Below are 20210 nucleotides of genomic sequence, written 5' to 3' on the forward strand. Positions count from 1 at the left end.
GTTGAAGTGGTTTGATTACAACCCGTGTCCACCAATGCTTGGTGAGTACCCCCCTTGACACTTACCTGTATCCGGCATGCTCCGGCCAGATCGGGGGCAGCCTGCGGAATGTCGGGGATCTGGACCATCACAGGGCACTGATCCCGGAAGTGTCCTGGATCCCCGCAACTCCAGCAGACCGGCCCAGGCGCCATGCCAGCACCCGCGTCGGTGGACACTTCCATCTGAGGGGGAGAGCAGTGGGGCACTGTCGAGGCTGAGGGTGATGCAAAACCCCACGTGTGGGGAACGGGCTTTGGTGATGGGACCGAAGAGGGGAGGGGGAAGAGAGTGGGGAAAACACAGGGGGAGGGGAGAGTGAGTGGGAGAGCTCTTCTGCCCTCGGGTACGCCGCCATATGTTCCTCTGCCAGTCGGACAGCTTCCTCCAGTGACACTGGGTGGTGGCACTGGACCCACTCTGCCGTTCCTCTTGGCAGTCAATGGATTAGCTGCTCCAGCACCACCTGGTCGACAACTCCCACGATGTCGCGGTCCCCCGCCAGCACCCATTTCTGGCAGGCGTCTCGGAGCCGCTGGGTGAAGGCAAACGGGTGGCCGCTCTTCTCCAGCTTCATGGTTCGGAAGAGCTGGCGGTACTGCTCTGGACTGCAACCAACCCACTGCAAGATGGACTTTTTGAGGTCTTCATAGGCCAGGAGGTTAGCCGCCGGCAGTTGTTGGGCAGCAAGCTGGGCTACCCCGGACAGCAATGGGAGGAGCCTGGCCGCCCACTGATCATGCGGCCAGCTCCAGATCTCAGCGGTATGCTCTAATAAATCGAGGAAGGCTTCTGGGTTATCATCCGCCCCCATCTTCAAGAGCGTGGATGGGGGCAGGTGGCTGTGGCTGTCCGAGGATGCAGCCGGGGTTCTCTCCTGGCTGAGGAGGCTCTGAATCGGATGCCGGTCCTCTGCCTGAGCTCTGAGGATCTCAAAGAACCGATGATTCTGGTCATGACGTTGCTCAAGCAGAGACTGTTGGCGTGACTGGTGTAGGCCAGCGAGGGATTTGAGGATCTCGGCCAACTTCGAGGACTCCATGGAGCGTACTTCAGGGTCCTGGGTTTTGGCACCAGCGTGAGACAACTCAATAGCAGGAAGGAAGTAGACACAGGGAAGCGGGGTTTCTTCTGGCACAGGTAAGATTTTTAATCGGTCACTTCAAGGTTTTTCAAGTTCACAAACTCGTCAGATTCACAACAGGTATTCAAACAAACACATCAGCTTCACAGGAATGTAATAACCTCAACACATCAGCTTCACACACATAACAGATTAAACCACTTCAGCTTCGGGTACACCATGGCCTTTCACGCCACCTTGCTGCTTACTTATATGCCACTCTCCCCATGCTCACTGGAATTAGAGACAGGTGTTAAACATAATCTAGCTCAGGTGTAAGCGCCCTTACCACTTTCTCTCCGGACGGATGCTTGACCACGCCCCCACTGCCACAATCGGGTTTGTAGATTAATCGGCACGATAACAGATTTCTGGAACTATTGGATATCGGCAAAAATCCACACCGATAGTTTTGCCCCATTTTGTCCAGTGCTGGAGCGGCTGGGAATGGTCCTTTGTCATTATACAATATGAGAGTTGAAATAAAAGCTATCACTTCACTGATGCCTTGTGGTGTTTATTTTGACACGTGAGACTACACTCTGCATGGAGCGGAACACTTTAGATGAAGATTTAAAACATCAACAACGAAAAGGTATGTATACAGTACACTACAGTACATGTTGTCATATCATTATAAAGTAATTAATTTGAGTGATAGGTCCATTTTAGGTCCATTTTACTCGCAAATTACTCAGAATTTACGAAGTTTCATGAATGAGGCCCATAGTATGAAAAAAAAAAATATATAAAAAAATTAATGAATGGTGACTGAGAATAGCATGCCCCCTAACATCATGTTTCACGGAAAAAAGAAAGTCATACTGTTTTGGAACAACATGAGGGTAAATGTGTGTTTAACAGTGTTGGGTAAGTTACTCAAAAAGAGTAATTCAACACAAATTAATAATTGCTACTTCATAATCATAATTAAGTTACTGACTAATTACTTCAGTCAGTAATTACAACTTCTATTTTTTTTTAAATACTTTTCACAGAAAAGCTTATGTTTTTCCACTTAACAAATTCAAAATAATGTCTATTGACTTGTTAGGGGGCACATGCCTTATAGCTGTCACAGAAACACAAACAGATGTTATTCATGTTTTAAATTTATTCTACATATGTAATATTACTTTAGAAATTTGTAAAGTAATTAAAAATAATTAACCTAATTAAAAGTCAGTACCTGTAATCTGATGCAAGAATTTTAAATGTAATGCACTACACTGCATTTTGTACTAAAAAGCAATTAGATTGCAGTAATTAATTACTTTGTAATTAGATTACACCCAGCACTGGTGTTTAATGTAATTATTTTTTCTAAATTCAGTATGCTTTCAGCTATCAGTAAAGCTGTACTTTTGTACTGTCAGCTTTAACCCATTTTAAAATGTTTAAATACATTCAGCAGAATTCTGCAGATTTTCCCCCGAAAATCAGTGCAGAAAATGCAAAAAAGTGGATTCTGTCTGGACCTTCATATGAATAGTGCCAATGAGTACCATCTTATAAGTTAAGCGTATCATATATGATCATTTATGGCCCAAGCTTAATTCATCAGATTTACATTTTTTTTTTTTTCTCCCTTTCTGTGTGTAGTGATGAAGACATGCAGAGTCTGGCCAGTCTGATGAGTATGAAGCAGGCTGATATCGGCAATCTGGATGATTTTGAAGAGGAGAATGAAGAAGATGAGGAGAACAGAGTGAATCAAGAGGAGAAGGCCGCCAAGATCACAGGTGAGACTCGCTTGCTTCAATCAGCAATTATAGATGTTCGGGATCAGATCATCTGAAGATCATTTCCAGATTAATCTAATAGTTTCTATATACACACAAGATCACCACAGTGCTGTTCTATTTGTTTTTGATTCTATTCTATTCTGTTATGTTCAAATCTATTTATTTAAATCTATCTACTTTTTAAAAAAATCATCCTCTCTGTGGTTAATGTATTGGAAAATGTTGAAAAATGCATTTTTCAGAATTCTTATTCTGTTCTATTCTTTCTCTTTTTTTTTTTTTTTTTTTTTTGAGAACCTCTTTGTGATCAGTAAGGGCAGAATGGTGAATTGTATGTGGTGAATAAATAAGATTTTTGGGGTTTACATTGAAACATTAAAATTGTGTCATCTAGACTGTAGTAGAACTAGATTAAATATGATTTTTTTGGATTGTTGGAATCTCAATGTGGTTCTTGTTAGACCTTTTCATTTGAGCCACTTCCCTTTTTTTCCCCTGAGTATTAGGTTCTGTGCATCTTGTATGCATACTGAAGGTATATGATTGTGCTTGTATACATTTTTTCTACTATGGTTATTTATAAGCACCTTATCTGTGGGCTTTAATGTTGATTTATACACAATGTACTTGTTTCTCTGTGTATGATAAGGTGCATCCAACACTTGTCTTGTTGGTTGTATGTTTGAGTTTGCATGCTTTCGTGTGTGTGTGTTTTTGTTCATGACTGTGATTGGGACACTGTAGCATAATGGACCCACCCCCACCCCCCATATCGTAGAGATCTTGACATTAAGCCCATGTGCTTTCATCCCTGTTTAAGTATATGTATGGGCCTCCTATGGAAATTCTTGAGTTGTTTATTCATCGTACGGGTTTAGGAATCTCTTTGTTGCCATAGTGATGCCGTCCAATCTGTTTTTCACAGTTTGTTAGAGCAAAGACACATCTCCGTTCAGTCCCTGTTCAGAGAGACACACCTTGACACATACACACATTGTATACGTCTGATTGCTTTATATATATTGCATTGCTGTGTGTTTCTACAGGTTAGAGTATGTCTGAGAATGTGTGCGTGTGTTTGAGTGTGTATTGATTGTATGTTGTGCTGTTTGCAGAGATTGTGAGACAGCTGAATGCTCTCAGCTCAATAGATGGAGATCCAGATGACCGCCTAAAGCAAGCAAATAAACCTGCCTCTTCTTCTGAAGGTTTTTTTAGCTTTCACCTTCTTTCATACTTTCATTCATTCTATCTTTTCTTCTTTCTTCTTTTTTTCCATCCCTGTGGTTGTGTTGTGGTTGTGCTGTGCACTGAGAGCATCCATTAAGTTTATTAATACTTTCCTACATGCGGTTATGTTTACTCCACTTTGTTTATTTAGCATTCCTTTTGTTGATCATTTATGATCTTCTGTCCTCATTCAACCTTCTACAGTTTGTTGTGAACCCAACTGCATGAACTGAAAAGCTGACCACAGGCTGTGCATTACGGGACATCTTGAGACGTTCTTCCGTAAAGATGATGTCACACCACTGGTCATGTGATTGAACACTCTGATGGCCTAATATGGGTCATGGTGGCATGGTGGTGGACCTTACCTTATCAACTCAGAGAGCCACTTCACTTTGTCACCCTGTACACACACATTCAGAACATTCTGGCGTGAGGGGCCGAGTGTCAGACTTTCACAGTCTCACAACCTGCTGGTTCCTATATCATATCCTGGGAACTATTTTTTATTTATTTATTTTTTTTGCGGCCATTTAGAACAGTATTATTTATTAATCTGTGATTTAATTGCTTAGAATGAAACACTGCATCAGCTCTACTGGAACATATGCATCTTTGGAGCCAAAAGATCTTGGTGCGGTTCACTGCAAAGTGTAGTGATTATTTATTGGTTTATTGACTGGTTTGCCACATTGTTTATTTTAAGTTTCACCCGATAATAATGGATCCATTGGCTTTCTCACTGTTTGTTTTGGACTGATTAATGATGATGTCTCTTCTTTATCCTTCCTCTTCATCTCTTTTTTTTTTTCTGTTGCCATGATGTGGATGTCATCTGCTCAGAGCTGATCAGTAAGTTAAACTTCCTGGATCAGGAGGACCAAGACCAGGGCAACATGAGCTCTAACCCCTTCGATGAACCTAATGACCTGGTTGACCTTAACCCTTTCGGTTACCCGGATGAGGATGGTAAAGATTGACCATTGGCCTTTTGTGTGACCCCTTTTCCGTCTTTATCAACAGGGCAGGTTGTACTAATTAACAATCTAATAAAGTGTGTTGATGTATTTCAGTGCCATTCAAAAATCCACGTTAAAACCTTGGAATCAAAATCTAATTTAAACCTTGAAATTATTTTTTGGGGGGGATTTTGAAAAGAAAAAAAAGAAGAAAGAAATTAATTTAAAATGAAGAAATATTAACATTTAAAGGGGAGGGTTTGAACAGAAAGACAGTATTTAGTTCTTGACATTTAGTCAAAGCAAATGTTTTCAATTTAAAGCTAGTGTGCCATCAAACTGAATTGCAAAAATAAACATTGTTTTTAAAACAGCTTTCTTAATAAGTAGTTTTCAAGGTAATTTAACCTATGAATGTCTTATTTATAGTTGTCTCTGCATATTAAGTTGGGATAGGAGGAAGTATTTTATCACTGGAAATGTTACACACTTCAACTTAAATTCAGAGAACTTTGGTGGTGATGTCATTCATTGTCTTTGTTTGTAGAACCATCCCCTGAGCCTCATGTGTGGTCCACTGTCAAAGATCAGGACCCTATATATGATCTGGACACCTCCCATCCCTCGAACCCTTTTGATGAGCCCGACCCAGACCCGGATCCTCCGCAATACGGGAACCCATTTGACGACCCCGAACCTGAGCCCCATCCCAAAACATCACCACCGAGAAGCAGCAAGAAGAAGAATGTTCGGCCGGTGGACATGAGCAAATACCTGTATGCCGACACCGCCAAGGCTGAAGAGGACGAGCTAGAGGAGTGAGTCAGGGAATTTTGGGATGCGCTGTGGCGAGGGGCTGTGGTATAATAGAGCTTATAATTCATGAAGTCAGTTATGATGTAGGTTAGCCTTGAAATTGCCATGGGTTCCCTCTAGAATTTCGAATGGGTTTTATTGCGGCTTTCAGTTTAGTTGTAAAATAAGGACTGTGGTAAATATTAGTTGACTAATTAATAACACTCCAAAAGCTGTTCGATGAATTACACTTTATTCATCAAACGCATAAAGTTGATACATTTTTGATGAATTACGTGTAGTTCATCGCACAACCATTGCATTTGTTACTTGTTAGAAATCTTTCCTTTTTTAATGTTTCAAAATTCACATTTGAGGTACAGAGGACTTTCCAACAAAATATGAAAGCCACTTCAAGTAATAATAAAGGAATAGTTCACCCAAAAATGAAACAGATAAATATTTAAGTCCTTTTTTACTATAAATCTCCACTTTTGACTAGTCCTTTACTAGATGACTAATAAATTCTGACTTCCTATGCGTGTTCACTTGAGGATAGAGGTCTTCTTTTGTTTTTTGGCAATTCACATTCTTTGTGCATATTGCCACCTACTGGGCAGGGACAGCACAACAGCCCAGTAGGTGGTGATATCCACGAAGAATGCAAATTTACATACCGATCTTATTGCTTCTAAAGACATGGATTTAACAACTGGAGTTGTATGGATTATGGGTGCTTTTTGGAGCTTCAAAATTTAGGTCACAATTCGCTTGCATTGTGAGGACCAACAGAGCTGAGATATTCTTAAAAATCTTCGTTTGTGTTCGGCAGAAGAAAGAAAGTCATAAGTGTGTGAGAGAAAGGTATGAGGGTGAGTGAATGATGGGAGAATTTTCATTTTTGGGTGAAATATTCCTTTAACCATAGACTGAATTTTATCCTTAATAATTAAAGACTATTGAAAATTCTTGTGGAAACCTGTGGCTTGGAAATGCTAATTTTATGGATTTTAAGACTATAGATTGAACAGCTCTTTAGGGGAGTTCCATTATTTGATGTTGAGGGTAGTCAATTGTGGGTTGTTTTTAGCTTAACATGTGAAGAGATTAAAATTTTAGTTTTGAATTGTCAAAACATCACAGTTTGGGAACACATGGTAAATCTGGCCTGCATTTGCTTTTATACTGTTCATTAGCAGTGCTGTGAGTGTGTGTGTGACTGAGCGAAGGAGAAAAGCACTTGTCGGAGGAGAAGAAAGTGGTGAACAAGTTCTTTCAGCAGGAACAAGGCTTCTGTTGTTCCCACATTCTTTGGCATTGTCTGTCCATCTCTGCATTTCTCTTGTCCCTCACTCACTCAAAATGCTCTTGCAGAGACACACATTTCCAAACGTAATGTTATGTCGGAAAAATGAAATTAGAGAACAGATTGACATTTTTTAAGAATGTTAAACAAAAAAGAATCTGACTACTTAAAAGGGTCGTATAAGGAGGAATCAAAGTGCAGAAATGCCCTTGACCTTTTGAGAGATTGGTGTACTATGAAAACATACTGTAACTTTCAGAACTCGAAACTTCCTCCCCATTCCAAAAAGACCATTTATTGAAACTAAGCTGCAAATCTTTGATTCCTCCTGGCTTTCTGTGTACCTGTCAATCTATCTCTCTTTCCCTTACACACACACTCTTTCCCTCTCTCGTCTCTAATGTTTTGACTGTGCTTTTCACGTCTCTCTTTTCTTAACATGTTTGCATTTACAGAAGACTTGCCAGATCTCTGTAGTACTCCTGTCAGTTCTTTTCATACCTCCTTTTTCACTCACTCTCACTCTTCCTCTCTTACTCTCACACTGTCTTTGTCCTTAAGCTTGGGAGCTTAGAATGCTTTGTGTCTTTAACCTTGTCTTTCAGCTGAATACCTGCTCACTCTGTCTCCTCATTGTGTGTTCATGTATGTGAGTGTGTGTGTGTGATGAGTGATGGGCCTTTACACAGCAGTGTGTATTGATGCCAGTGGACGTCTGCGTCCGCCTGTCAGTGAGCTCTCCGATGAGGCCACAGGTCAAAGTTCATGAGGTGTGACCTTTGGAGCACCTGGCTGTTCTCAAAGTCAGCAGAGCGTTTTATTGGCTAATAATGTTCGTTGATGCCTCTTTACCTGAAAAACACCACACACACGCACGCTATCTACATGGGCACATACCATGGACTTGTATTGTTTTTATACCTAGATAATTAAATTTACTGTAGACTAACCCTAATCCTACACCAGAAGAAAATGTCTTGTGGTGGATAATGTTTTATAAGATTTAACCAACTTCTAGGGACAATTTTTCCCCCAAACTTTAGCTACACATGCACACACATTCAGCAGTTTATCAGGTAGAACATTTGAAAGTTTTACAGTCATCTTATTGTATCTAAATCTTCCTAAATTGACAGTATTGCATTCAAAGTGAGCATCACTGCTCAAAAATGTCCATCTCAGACCATTTTCACACTAGAGTCTTTTTTTTTATTTATCTTTTTACTTTTGAGTTAAAGGAATAGATCAACCAAAAATGAAAACTCTGTCATCATGTACTCATCCTTATGCCATCCCAGATGTGTATGACTTTCTTTAATCTGCTGAACTCAAATTAAGATTTTTTGAAGAGTTTCTCAGCTGTTTTGGTCCATACAATGCAAGTGAATGGGTGCCAAAATTCTGATACTCCAAAAATCACATAAATCAGAATAAAAGTAATTTATAAGACTCCAGTGGTTAAATCTGCTTAAAAACGATCACCTGGAATACGGTTTTTGTGGACTTGACCTATGCAGCCTAATTTGTTGAAGTGAACCGCTATTGAGTACAGGTGGGGGAAAAAATCGATATGTTGAAATATTGCAGTATTTTCCCTCACTATATTGTATCAATATTTATGCAAAATCCACATTCGGAGGTAGACAAAAACACATGTGACAACATTGCATTTGAGGTGTAAACACTAAATTGTCCTGATGCACCTAGAAAACAGCAAAGAACCAGCCACACAGTTATGACTCAATCATACTACATTTCACTTCCAGATAAAGAGTGAAAAGAGATGTGCAGGCCGAGAACTCTGGTTCAGACCAAGCAATGAAACAAAGTGTGATTTGCAGACATGAAAGCTTATTCTATCAACTGTAATGGCAATCCTCCTTTTCACACTTAGATCAAACCCATTCTATGAGCCCAAATCCTCTGGTCCAGCCACATCCATCATAGAAAGCGACTTTTCAGAGAAGAGCACCAAACGACGGGCACCTCTGCCTCCTAGTGCTGGCCCCAACCCTGCCATGGCCCCTGGAGTCCCAGCACCAAAGACTTCAGCACTTGAGGCAACAGCCACTCCCCCTGCCCTGGCACCGTCAGCTGTCACAGCTGTGATGGGGAGAGAGCTGGCCTCTTCCTCACCTAAGGTAAGAAGTCTACCATACCACATTACAAATGTGCAACAGAATAAATAGAGCTCAGTGTAAAAATAAATTGTATTTGAAACTGCTGCATCTCTCAACCTCATTAATTCTTGCCTTATGTTACACTCTTATCTTTTACACATGTTTTTAAAGTTAATTCAACCAATTAATTCAACCAATACAGACTCCATTCAAATTATCTGTAGATAACTTCAGTGTGCTGTCTATTACAAGTGTTAGTAAACTTTATTCTTTAATAATACATTTTTATAATATCCCGTTGATTTAGTGTTTGAATATTCTGCTCACCTTTAAATCCTCTTGCATGCTTCACTCCGTGCATTAGAATACAGGCATGTATTAGCTGCTCTGTAGGATTGTTATATATGCATTATGATTCTCTTCACTCAATGCTTTAGTGAGTCTAATTAACTGGCTGCATGGTCCCTCTCTGGCTGAGGGTGTAAAGCGTAGGGTGTAGGGGGCAAGGGAAGCCCACCAAGTGTGAATGTGTCAGGCCGCAGCTGAGGGGCTTATACATGGCCAGATTAAATCCCCACAGGCCGAGTGTTTTTATTTACGCCAGTGAGTGTGTGTGAATTATAATGTAGTCCATATTTAATTACAGCTAGGGGTTTATCACAGCACAGCACTTGTGTGTGTCCACGGCTGAGAAGTCTTGCCCAACTTAAACTCATTTAATTACCCAAATTCAGTGGCCTGTGAGGACACACACACAGACATCAAGAAAATAAGAATAGTCTGATAAGCAAAACCGCCCCATGTCTGAATATTTGTACTTCTCTGAACAGTATACAAAGCAGTATGTCAAATGAGTAGGATATTGAATACTCATATATTCATAATACAGAAGTGTAACATTGAAGTCACACCAGACCAGCCCATCCAAACCCCAAAGCCCTCTGTGCTTTGATCCACGGGGAGAATTCTCAGAGTTGGGTTTTGATTCGAGATGTCATGTTTCCAGCGAAACCCCATTTATTCTTATCGTGTGCATATCCCCACACACACACTCTGTACGGATTATTATTCCAAAAAGTGTTTAGTTTTCACTGTTGTGTTGATGCAGCAAGTGAAGTCTCTGTTTTAGCCAAATCTGTGATTTCTACAGGATATTCACATCCACATTTTTTTTTCTGTACTCTGATTTCTGATTCTGAGCTGAAAAACAATTTTAATCCGTATTAGACTTTATATGGGCCAAAGAAACCAGCTTTTAGTTTCACGTATCATCAGAAGTTTTTAACTGAGCAAGTTCCTTCTGGAGTCAAGTTTTCTGGAGTTATTTTAGATGGTCCGCACAGATACTCTGGGCACTCTGATGGAGCTAAGACAGATCGGAACCAATTTGTTACGTTTATATTTGTTTGTTTGAATCTGGATTCTGTCAGCTTGTTCTATATACATTTATGTGAAGACTGCAGAAATGTCATTATTTTTTCATTTAATTTTCAGTGATAGAAACATCTAGCAAACTTGGCTTCCAAAAACTTTGATATTAGCATTTGAAGATGCTGTTTTTGAAATGGATGAGGAATTAATCTGAACAAATCAAGGAAGAGTGGAATGGTCTTGGTCTGTGAAAGAAAAAAAGGATGTTCTGATTCACTAGTACATCTTTTTCTTCTCCCTCATTCCTCTGTCATCGTTTCGTCTTTTCCGGCTAAACGATTTTACACCTCCCTGCTCGTCCTTCTCTCCTCTCTGTCTTCCACACAGAAACGCACTGATCTGAGGATTTTCATCAGTTCACGCTTCATAAATTATGGTCTGTATTTTAATATAAAGAAACGGCAAACGCAGTGACCTCAAAGCTCTTTAGATTTACATAAAGCCCTCCGGAGTGAGGCAGCGGCATCCTTAAGGCTAACTTTCTCAGAACCTGACTAAAAACTCCAAAGTTTTGAGAAAGATGTTAGTAACTTTGTGCGGTCTTGTTCACTTTCACTTTTTTTTCTCTTATCTCCCCAAAGAAATCATGACAAAATAATTTACTACTGCGGCCTTCCATTTTCTCTGTTATTATGCATTTTTCAGAGCTAATAGAACTAATCACAGAACCAAATTAAATGATGGTGTTCATGACCTGAAAGCCCACAGTGGGAGGGACAGGGAGAGGTTACACTCTTTCATTACACTTCATTGTTTTCCACTCTATCTCTCTCATTCAGACTGCAACATCGATAAATTTAAATGAAAGTAAATTAACTTTATTTAATTGAGTTCGTAGATGGCAGTGGCATTTTTTAATTGGTTAATGTGAACACTGGTGGGGTAAGTATTTCACTTTCTTTTTTCCAATGTAATGTCATTCTAAAATGTTTCAGACATGGACAAAACACTTAACAATAACAAATTAATGTGTTTAAAATAATTGCGTTACTCATGAGAGAACCGGTGTTTTTTCAACAACAAAAAAAGATAATAATAATACAAATAATAAATTACTCTCTAGGGGTGGACAACATTTTTATATCACAGTATAAGTACTGTAATATTGAGTTAATGGTGTTTATACTGTATAGGAAATTAATTTGGTGCATGTCAATCAGCTCCCTAGTTCCCTATTGTAATTATCATTAACTTGGGGAACTTGGGAGTGAGATGTGATGCACCCATTGAATAAAGATGAAAAAATGGTTTATATATTAAATAGCTGTGTGGACCCTATATTGGATAATCCAGTGAATTAAATCTTTACAAATGAAAGGTACTTCATACATTAAATAGGGAGGTTAGACTTTAAACTCTGTTTGGAAAAGAGATTATAAAATAGAAGCTGGCTCTAAATGCGGCTGGTTGTGATGTTGCTTGGCAACCCTAAACAACCCTAAATCCTTAAATGAGTCAGTTTGGACCTGTCCTGCTCTGTATTTTCACAATACTTCATGTTTCTTGTCGCTCTCAAGTGTAAAATAACTTAAAGCAGCTATAGCTTCCGTGGTAAAAATTTTATAGCAAAATCTCTATCTATCATTTTGCACATCCGTCGCATAGTATAGGTATATACTGTCGGACCTCCGAACCCTAATTCTCTCTACCTTTCATTGCAAATACACCAATGCTTGGTTGTTGGTTGCTTAGAAAAGGCCGTTTTGACTTCCGAAAAAAGGTCAAGCTATCTATTCCTGCTCACTGTTTCACCCCGGTCCAGTTACTCCCCTATGAACTGTGGGCCAGGGGTCTGCAATTAAGCCCAGCTCCAAGCCCGGTTACGTGGGCAGCAAAGGAACCGCCTGTCCCTCAGAGAGGCGAGGAGAGATCATGAAGCCCCAACTGACAGAGGGGCAGAAAGACCCCAATACTGCTCTCATAATCTGTGAAACTCTACCAGAATAATCCCCCTCAGCCGGCCCTCTACCGCTGAGTGATGCAGGACAGGGCCTGAGAATCTGAGACGCTCTAAGACCTTAAGGCTCAAGACCAAGAGAGGGAAGTAGAGAGAGAGAGTCTTTGAGCTTTTATCTGTGAAATCTCTCCATTTGATGAAAATATAAATAAAGCGAGGGCTATTTGGACAGAGTGAGAGAGAGTGAGAGAGAGTGAGAGCTTCCTCAAAGCATCTATGAAGGATGTTTGTGCTCAGAAGAATGTCAAAGGCATCAATGTACCAGATTCACCTCAAGAAAACTTTGTCAAGGTGTGTTGTTGGCTCAGTGTATCTATCCTGATCAGATTCTGGGCCAAACGTGAAGCTTGTTCCCCTTCCAGAAGGTTTTGGATGGACCTCATTTACCTCTTAAACTGCCTTTGCGTCCCCAACATTGGATCTGTAGCAGTTCACAGCTCTTGGCAGTTAGCATTTCACTGCATAAAGAGTCCTCAAGCAGTCAGGCCAGGTGTGTGTGAGTGTTTTGAGCCTGTTACTGTAATACCAGTATCATTATCCTCCTCTCTTGTGTGTGTGTATGTGTGTGAGCTCAGTTCATGAGTTAAGCACTTGAAGAGCTCTCCAATACCCACGTTGACTTGCTACACACAGACTACAAAGCTCTCGGTAATCTTCCTGTTGTAAGTCCTTAGTTTTATCTGCCAGGGATTACACTTCTGGCTTCAGAGAAAGAAAGAGGGAGTGCGAGGGAGAGAACGAGAATATAGGCTGTTGAGAAATGAAAACAAATCTTTAGTGTAATCTCTAGAAAGAATACCTGCTTGAGTGGTGAAGTTGGCCGGCCGCAGATTGGCCAAATCGCCTTATTCTGCATGTTTGATGTGAGAGAGGCAGGTAGGTGTGTGTATGGGAATGTTTGACGACTGGATGAGTTTGAGGGTGATTTTAGTGTGCACTCGTTTGTGTACTCAAGTATCTGTGTGTGTGTGTGTGTGTGTGTGTGTGTGTGTGTGTGTGTGTATGTGTGAGAGAGTTGATGAGGCAAGTCTGTGTGTGAGAGAGGTTTTAAGGCTGAGGGCTTTTTTGAATGACATGGTGGAGATGGAGAAAGTAACTTTAGATTAATCTTCTCCTGGTCTCTCCTCTTCTGAAGGTGTGTGGCCTTAAACTCATTTCAACTGGGAGAACTTTTCACCCACAATCTTCCTGCATACCACCCAGCATTGATCAATAACAGCCCCTGGTTACTGCCCCCACTACCCCTCAATGCCTGCCTTTCAACCTCTTAGTACCCTTGCCACAGCACCCTCACTTTATGCCCCTGTCTTATTTGGATGGAGCTGGAATGTTGAGCTCTTAAAGGGGCCATATTCTACACTTTTGTTTTGTTTTTCATAAAGTCCACTTATTAGGACTGGGTAAAAATATTGATTCTCCGATGCATCGAGTGTTCTTGATATCCTTTCCTAAATCCCAGGATTGATCTTTCACTCTGCGCACAACCCTCTACAATGTGAGTAAATCACTTGCATATCCGACTAAATTTCGAGCTACAAAAAGTGCATGTGATTAACTATTGGTTGGTAAATTTTCAGATTTAACTTACTAGTAATAGCATAGTGGATAAGAGGTTTAGCACCGAGATCCTTTCACTATTGAGAGTAAAATTTTGGTTTGACCTGTTCCATGTACCTGTAATTTGTGTCCAAATTCGAGATCCACGCAATCCATTTGTCATTAAATAATGTCTCTTTTAATGTCAGATAGCACTTTTATTTTACAGTATTGTTCTACATTTGCATACTATATACAGTAATTACAACAACTACAGTAATTACTAGGTACTAAACCTAACCCCAACCCTAACCTTAACCTATATTAAGTACATATAGTTACATAATATTACTCAGTACTTTCTTGGGTAAGTACACTATAAGTATACAGAAAGTACACGTACTGTAAAATAATATGCAACCTAATGTCCTTTCTGTACTTTACAGTCAGTTGTTGATGAAAAACAACAAAAAATAAACACACTTTGCATGGATATGCTAATGAAGCTGTGCACTCTCTTTATGTTCACTCAACCAAAACAACACTCCTGTTAGATGCTGCCGTCATTCTTAAAGAGACTTTACCGATTTAGCACTTATTCTATATATCAATGTAAATACTTGTAATAGTACAAATTATGCATGCAAACATTTAACTATATACTATAATATACTGTGTATACTGAATATACTGTATAATTGTATGTATACAGTATATACAGTATATATAGAGTGTACTGTATGTAGACAATTTCAAGGATTGTTCATTGGTGACGTCAAGTGACATCATTTTTCCATGAACATTTACTGCTTGTCAAAACAGAGACAATTTTGCAGAGATGGGCCACTTCTATTAAAATGAACGGGAGAAATTGGAACGCCCAACGGATGTAGAAAGGAAGTCCCTCCTTACAGATAAAATAGCCAATCACCTTTTAGTCATTCAACGTGAGAACGCGCATGCGCATTAGCTATACAAGATGGTAAAATATTGTTTTTTAGTGTAAAATGAGCCTGTTTTACAAAGCTACCTCAGTTTGTTCCTGGGAGGCAGCAGATGTCCTAACCTTGCCCCTGCCCTAATATTAACCATACGGAGCTTGTAAAGCTGAGTAGTCTGCCAGGAAAAATGCATGGCACCCTTCACCCACGGCGGTAATCTGAGTTAAAGACGTACAATTTATTATACCATTTGTGACAGAACGACACGCCCCTCCCGTGGATCATTGTCACTCGCGGTGACTTTTCCCTGTTTAGCTGCGCTTGATGGGGCTCACCTGAACCCAATGAAGAGCCTCATCACCGCTGCCTTTAAATACCGAGCTTGCCTCTCCTCGGGAGACCTGTCTCTACCTGCTGCCGTCTTTGCAGGTACGAGAACGGAGGGGGGAGGGTCCGGTGCGTGTAAGCTGCGCACCCCAGAACCTCGGCACGAGTTAGATGCAATGGCGGGGATTGGAACACGCCTCGCGGCCAACAGACCAGGATGCCGGGCCGCTATTGCCCTCAAGTGCCAAGGCCTAGGAAAGCCGGGCCACTCGAGTGAAGCCACCGCCCCACAGTGTTGTCAGATTTTACTGCTTGTTTGAAATGTTCTTTTATCGTAATCTTGACCAACCGTTTTGGAGATTTTGGTCTTTCCCCATTCAAGTAGATAGGAGCTGCACTTTCATGATGTTTGTTTACATAGGAAAATAGCTGCCCAAACTGCCCAATTACGTTCCAAAGAAGGCCACTGACTGACTTACCTTGAAAAAGAGACTTTGTTGAAAGGATCCGGAAATACATTTGGACCATTCTAATTCCTTTGTTTTTGTTAACATTATTGAAATAGTCTATATAATATGTTGTATATGTAGTTTCAATACATCATATTTATTGATGGAATACATGGATTTTTACATTTTAAAAAGCAAAAATGTGACCAATGTGATGAAAAACTAATGATAAAATATAAGTTGTTAAAATAACATGTACCTAGTTAGAAGGTGCCCTGTATAATTCACAGCATTAGCTGTGGGATAATTTCTTTCATATGTAAGCGAAATGGGCATTATAACTGAAATATATCGAATTGAAATCGAATTGAGAGTTTGTGTATCGCAATCAAATCGAATCTGGAAATTTGTGTCAATACCCAGCCCTACCACTTGTAATGTTATGCCATATCTACACTAATACATCTTCAATTGGAAACACATTAATTTAGCTATGTTTACGGCTCTCATCCACACTAGAATGTCATTTACCTCCATTGGAAATGGAGTGTTTCAAAAGATTTCAAATTTAAAAGGATTAGTGTGGAAGCTTTCTTGAGCAAAAACAGTTTTAAGTTTTAGGGCTCATTCACACTGTATACGTTTGTGTCTGTCTTCTCTGATTTGTCATTGTTTTTCTATGTAAACATGCACTAGACAGTTGTCTTTGACCATTGCACCGCATTTCACGGTTTTCTTGGTGTTCCACACAGTAGCGTCGTGCTTTTAAGATGCCATATGTTAAAAAGAGCTGCAACTTTTAGTCTGTTCTATTTGTTGAGCTGTGTGTCAAACAAGCTTTTTTATTGCAAGAAATTGTTCGGTCTGAACGGCCTCTTAACGACCACTTACACTAGCATTTTCAACCATCTCTCTGATACCTTAAAATTTAACAGGTGCTTTCTACTACTGTACATATAAGACTTCCATATGTAATGTTTGGGTAACCTCTGCATTTTGACATAGTTCCCTCTGTGGCTCATGAGGATGGAGCCAGTTCAATTGTAAAAGGTTATTTTGTATGCCTGAAACCCTAAAGTACTTTTGTTTTTGCAGTTCAAAACAACAGAACTCACATTTTACATGTATGTACTGTATATGATAGACTAGGGCATAACAAATTCATATCATGTACACTGGCGGCCAAAAGTTTGGAATAATTTCGGAAGGAAATTGGTACTTTAATTCACCAAAGTGGCATTCAACTGATCACAAAGTATGGTCAGAACATTACTGATGTAAAAACAGCACCATCACTATTTGAAAAAAGTCATTTTTGATAAAATCTAGACAGGCCCCATTTCCAGCAGCCATCACTCCAACAACTTATCATTGAGTAATCATGCTAAATTGCTAATTTGGTACTAGAAAATCACTTGCCATTATATCAAACACAGTTTAAAGCTATTTGGTTCGTTAAATGAGGCTTAACATTGTCTTTGTGTTTGTTTTTGAGATGCCACAGTATGCAATAGACTGACATATCTTAAGGTCAGAATTAGGTCAAAAATGGCCAAAAAAAAATAGCTTTCTCTAGAAACTTGTCAATCACTGTTTTGAAGAATGAAGGCTATACAATGCTTGAAATTGCCAAAAAACTGAAGTTTTCATACAAAGGTGTACACTACAGTCTTCAAAGACAAAGGACAACTGGCTCTAACTAGGACAGAAAGAGATGTTGAAGGCCAGATGTACAACTAAACAAGAGGATAAGTACATCAGAGTCTCTAGTTTGAGAAATAGACGCCTCACATGTCCTCAGCTGACAGCTTCATTGAATTCTACCCGCTCAACACCAGATTCATGTACAACAGTAAAGAGAAGACTCAGGGGTGCAGGCCTTATGGGAAGAATTGCAAAGAAAAAGCCATTTTTGAAACAGAAAAGCAAAAAGAAAAGGTTAGAGTGGGCAAAGAAACACAGACATTAGACAACAGATAACTGGAAAAGAGTTTTATGGATCTTAACCCCACTGAGTGTTTGTGGGATCAGCGAGACTGTAAGGTTTGTGAGAAGTGCCCGACAAGTGTGGGATGAAATGTCACCTGAGTATCTGGACAAACTGACAGCTAGAATGCCAAGGATCTGCAAATCTGTCATTGCTGCACGTGGATGAGAACACTTTGAAGTAGTTTAATTTCTGAAAATTTTTAAAGTGAGTCAAAGCGTTTTGGATGGTTTCCCTCATCATGTATAAGTAAGTGCATCTTTTCAACTGTCACTTCTGTAATTCAGGTTTGTCCTCATTAATGTGAGAATAAGAAAGAATAAAAATTAAATATTACATGTTTTTAGGAGTGCCAACCCTTCTACTTTTTTTGGCTATAAATTCACAGATTTTTTTACAAATTGTGTTGATAATTTATTATAAATAAACCATCAGTTTTCATATCATGTTTTCATGCTTATAACCTATATGTTAATGGTTTTAAATTAGTCAGTAACTGGCCGATAAATATTGAGGTGCATCCATAATGAAAATCCATGACAGGGCCTTTTCATATAAATAAAATAATTAAATTTAAAATAAAAATGTATTTTAATGTAAAATCATAATTATAATTTTTATTTAAAAAAAATATTACATTTAAAATAAAAATACACCAAGATCATATGATTTCCACAAAGATATGTTTGTACCTATAAACCCCATCATGTGTGCCCATTTCAAAATGTCTTGATGGTATTATGGAAACTCTAGCTAGAGCCCATTTGCTGCTTCCAAGTATGAATTAGGGTTACCATATTGACATGACAGTCCATTTCTTTCCATGTGTCCATATCTTCAACCCATAGCTTTCAGTTATCTTTAGCACCAATATTGTTTTTGTTTTTTTCCTTATGCTTCCATTCCTCTTCTGGGAATGTGTGACTTATTAAGGCTCAAAAATGTTTTTTGACACTTGACATTTCTCTCTGAATTTCTCTGTCTGTTGTTGTTAGTCTCGGTTGTGTTCTTACATGTCTGTCTCTCTTTCATTAGCTTAAGTGTGTTGCTTCTCTCATCTCTCTCATGCGTGATACCGTTTGATGGTGTGAAACAGGCCACAGTAAAAGCCTGCCTTCCTGACTCCATCGATCCAGCTTCGTGCTCCGGCCGTCATATTGACTTGGGCGTGTTTTGATCAAGGCCTCGTTCAGATAGGGGTGACTTTGTAATTATATGCTTTTTAATTGCTTTCGCTTATCAAGGCTCTCATCTGCCTACGAGACCACACCGCCGTGGACACCAATCTGACTGCGACGCACACCTGATGTTTCTCTCTTCTTAACTGATCCCTTTCTCTCTCTCTCTCTCTCTCTCTCTCTCCTTCCTTTCTTTTTCTTGCAGTATTACTGCTGCTCTGCTCTTAATGAGTTTCCGTGTGCATTGCAGATTCATTGATAAATGACGGCTTTATCTGAGCAGGTCGCTGAACTTCGGCTCCTGTAATTTGTTTGTTGAGGAGTGTTGTCTAAAGCAGATTAGTGCTGTATAGATTTAGTTTTTTCTGCTCTCCACACCCTCTCATCTCTGCTTTGACTAACAAAGCTCTAGCATTTCGACACTCAAAAATCTTTTATCCTGTGTTTGTTTTGCTTTTTTCTTTAATGTCTAGATTCACCTCACTTAATCAGTTGCTTTTTTTTATTGGGTTTGTTTAGTATGGTGGTAATTTTAAGGCCGTTGTCTTACGGTCTTGTACGTGTTCCTAGAAATGTTCGTATGATGATGATGTTTAGCGTTACAGTGATTTAAGTTGTTCTCTATGTTTGTGTACGCCAAGAGAGCTAACCGGGTGCCAGTCACCTTTTTTGCATTTCAGTACTGTTTTTTTTTGTGTGTGCAGGCCTCACTAGATAAAGCTCATTTACACAGTTTGGAGTTTTGGGCTATGCCTCTTTATCAATGTTTTCACCGCCTCTAACGTTGGATTACACCGTATAACACATGTATAGCACACAGGCGTGTGCGGGAGATTTGCTCTCACTCATTCAGTATCTTCCCAAATTTTCATATGTTTTAGTGAGACCTGTTGTTAAATTTTAAAGCTGTGTAGCTTAGCATTGGAAACAAGCCCTGGAAATGTGATTTAGTCATGCTTGCATATTTCTTTTTTGTATGAGGCCCAAAAAACTCCCCCTCAGCCTCATGCTTAAGCAAATGAACAACTTAGTTCTGCAAGAAAACTTAGTTTTAATGTGAAATGATAAAATTAATATGAAAGTGTGT

The 20210-nt window shown here is 39.6% G+C and overlaps 1 protein-coding gene across 5 annotated transcripts in view; it reads left to right on the plus strand.

Annotated features, from left to right (window-relative positions):
• Positions 1–20210, plus strand: part of ehbp1 (EH domain binding protein 1) — a 192629-nt gene that overhangs the window by 64489 nt on the left and 107930 nt on the right. For 3 of the 5 annotated variants that reach the window (XM_051645796.1, XM_051645797.1, XM_051645799.1), the window contains exons 7-11: positions 2765–2904; positions 4023–4115; positions 4981–5106; positions 5644–5914; positions 9092–9338. In XM_051645796.1, coding sequence (XP_051501756.1) covers positions 2765–2904; positions 4023–4115; positions 4981–5106; positions 5644–5914; positions 9092–9338 — 877 coding nt within the window. The remainder of the gene's footprint in view (positions 1–2764; positions 2905–4022; positions 4116–4980; positions 5107–5643; positions 5915–9091; positions 9339–20210) is intronic. The other 2 variants (XM_051645798.1, XM_051645800.1) reach the window with 1 other exon arrangement.

The sequence above is a fragment of the Myxocyprinus asiaticus genome, chromosome 20 (genome assembly GCF_019703515.2).
Source record: "Myxocyprinus asiaticus isolate MX2 ecotype Aquarium Trade chromosome 20, UBuf_Myxa_2, whole genome shotgun sequence".
NCBI classification, from domain to species: Eukaryota; Metazoa; Chordata; class Actinopteri; order Cypriniformes; family Catostomidae; genus Myxocyprinus; species Myxocyprinus asiaticus.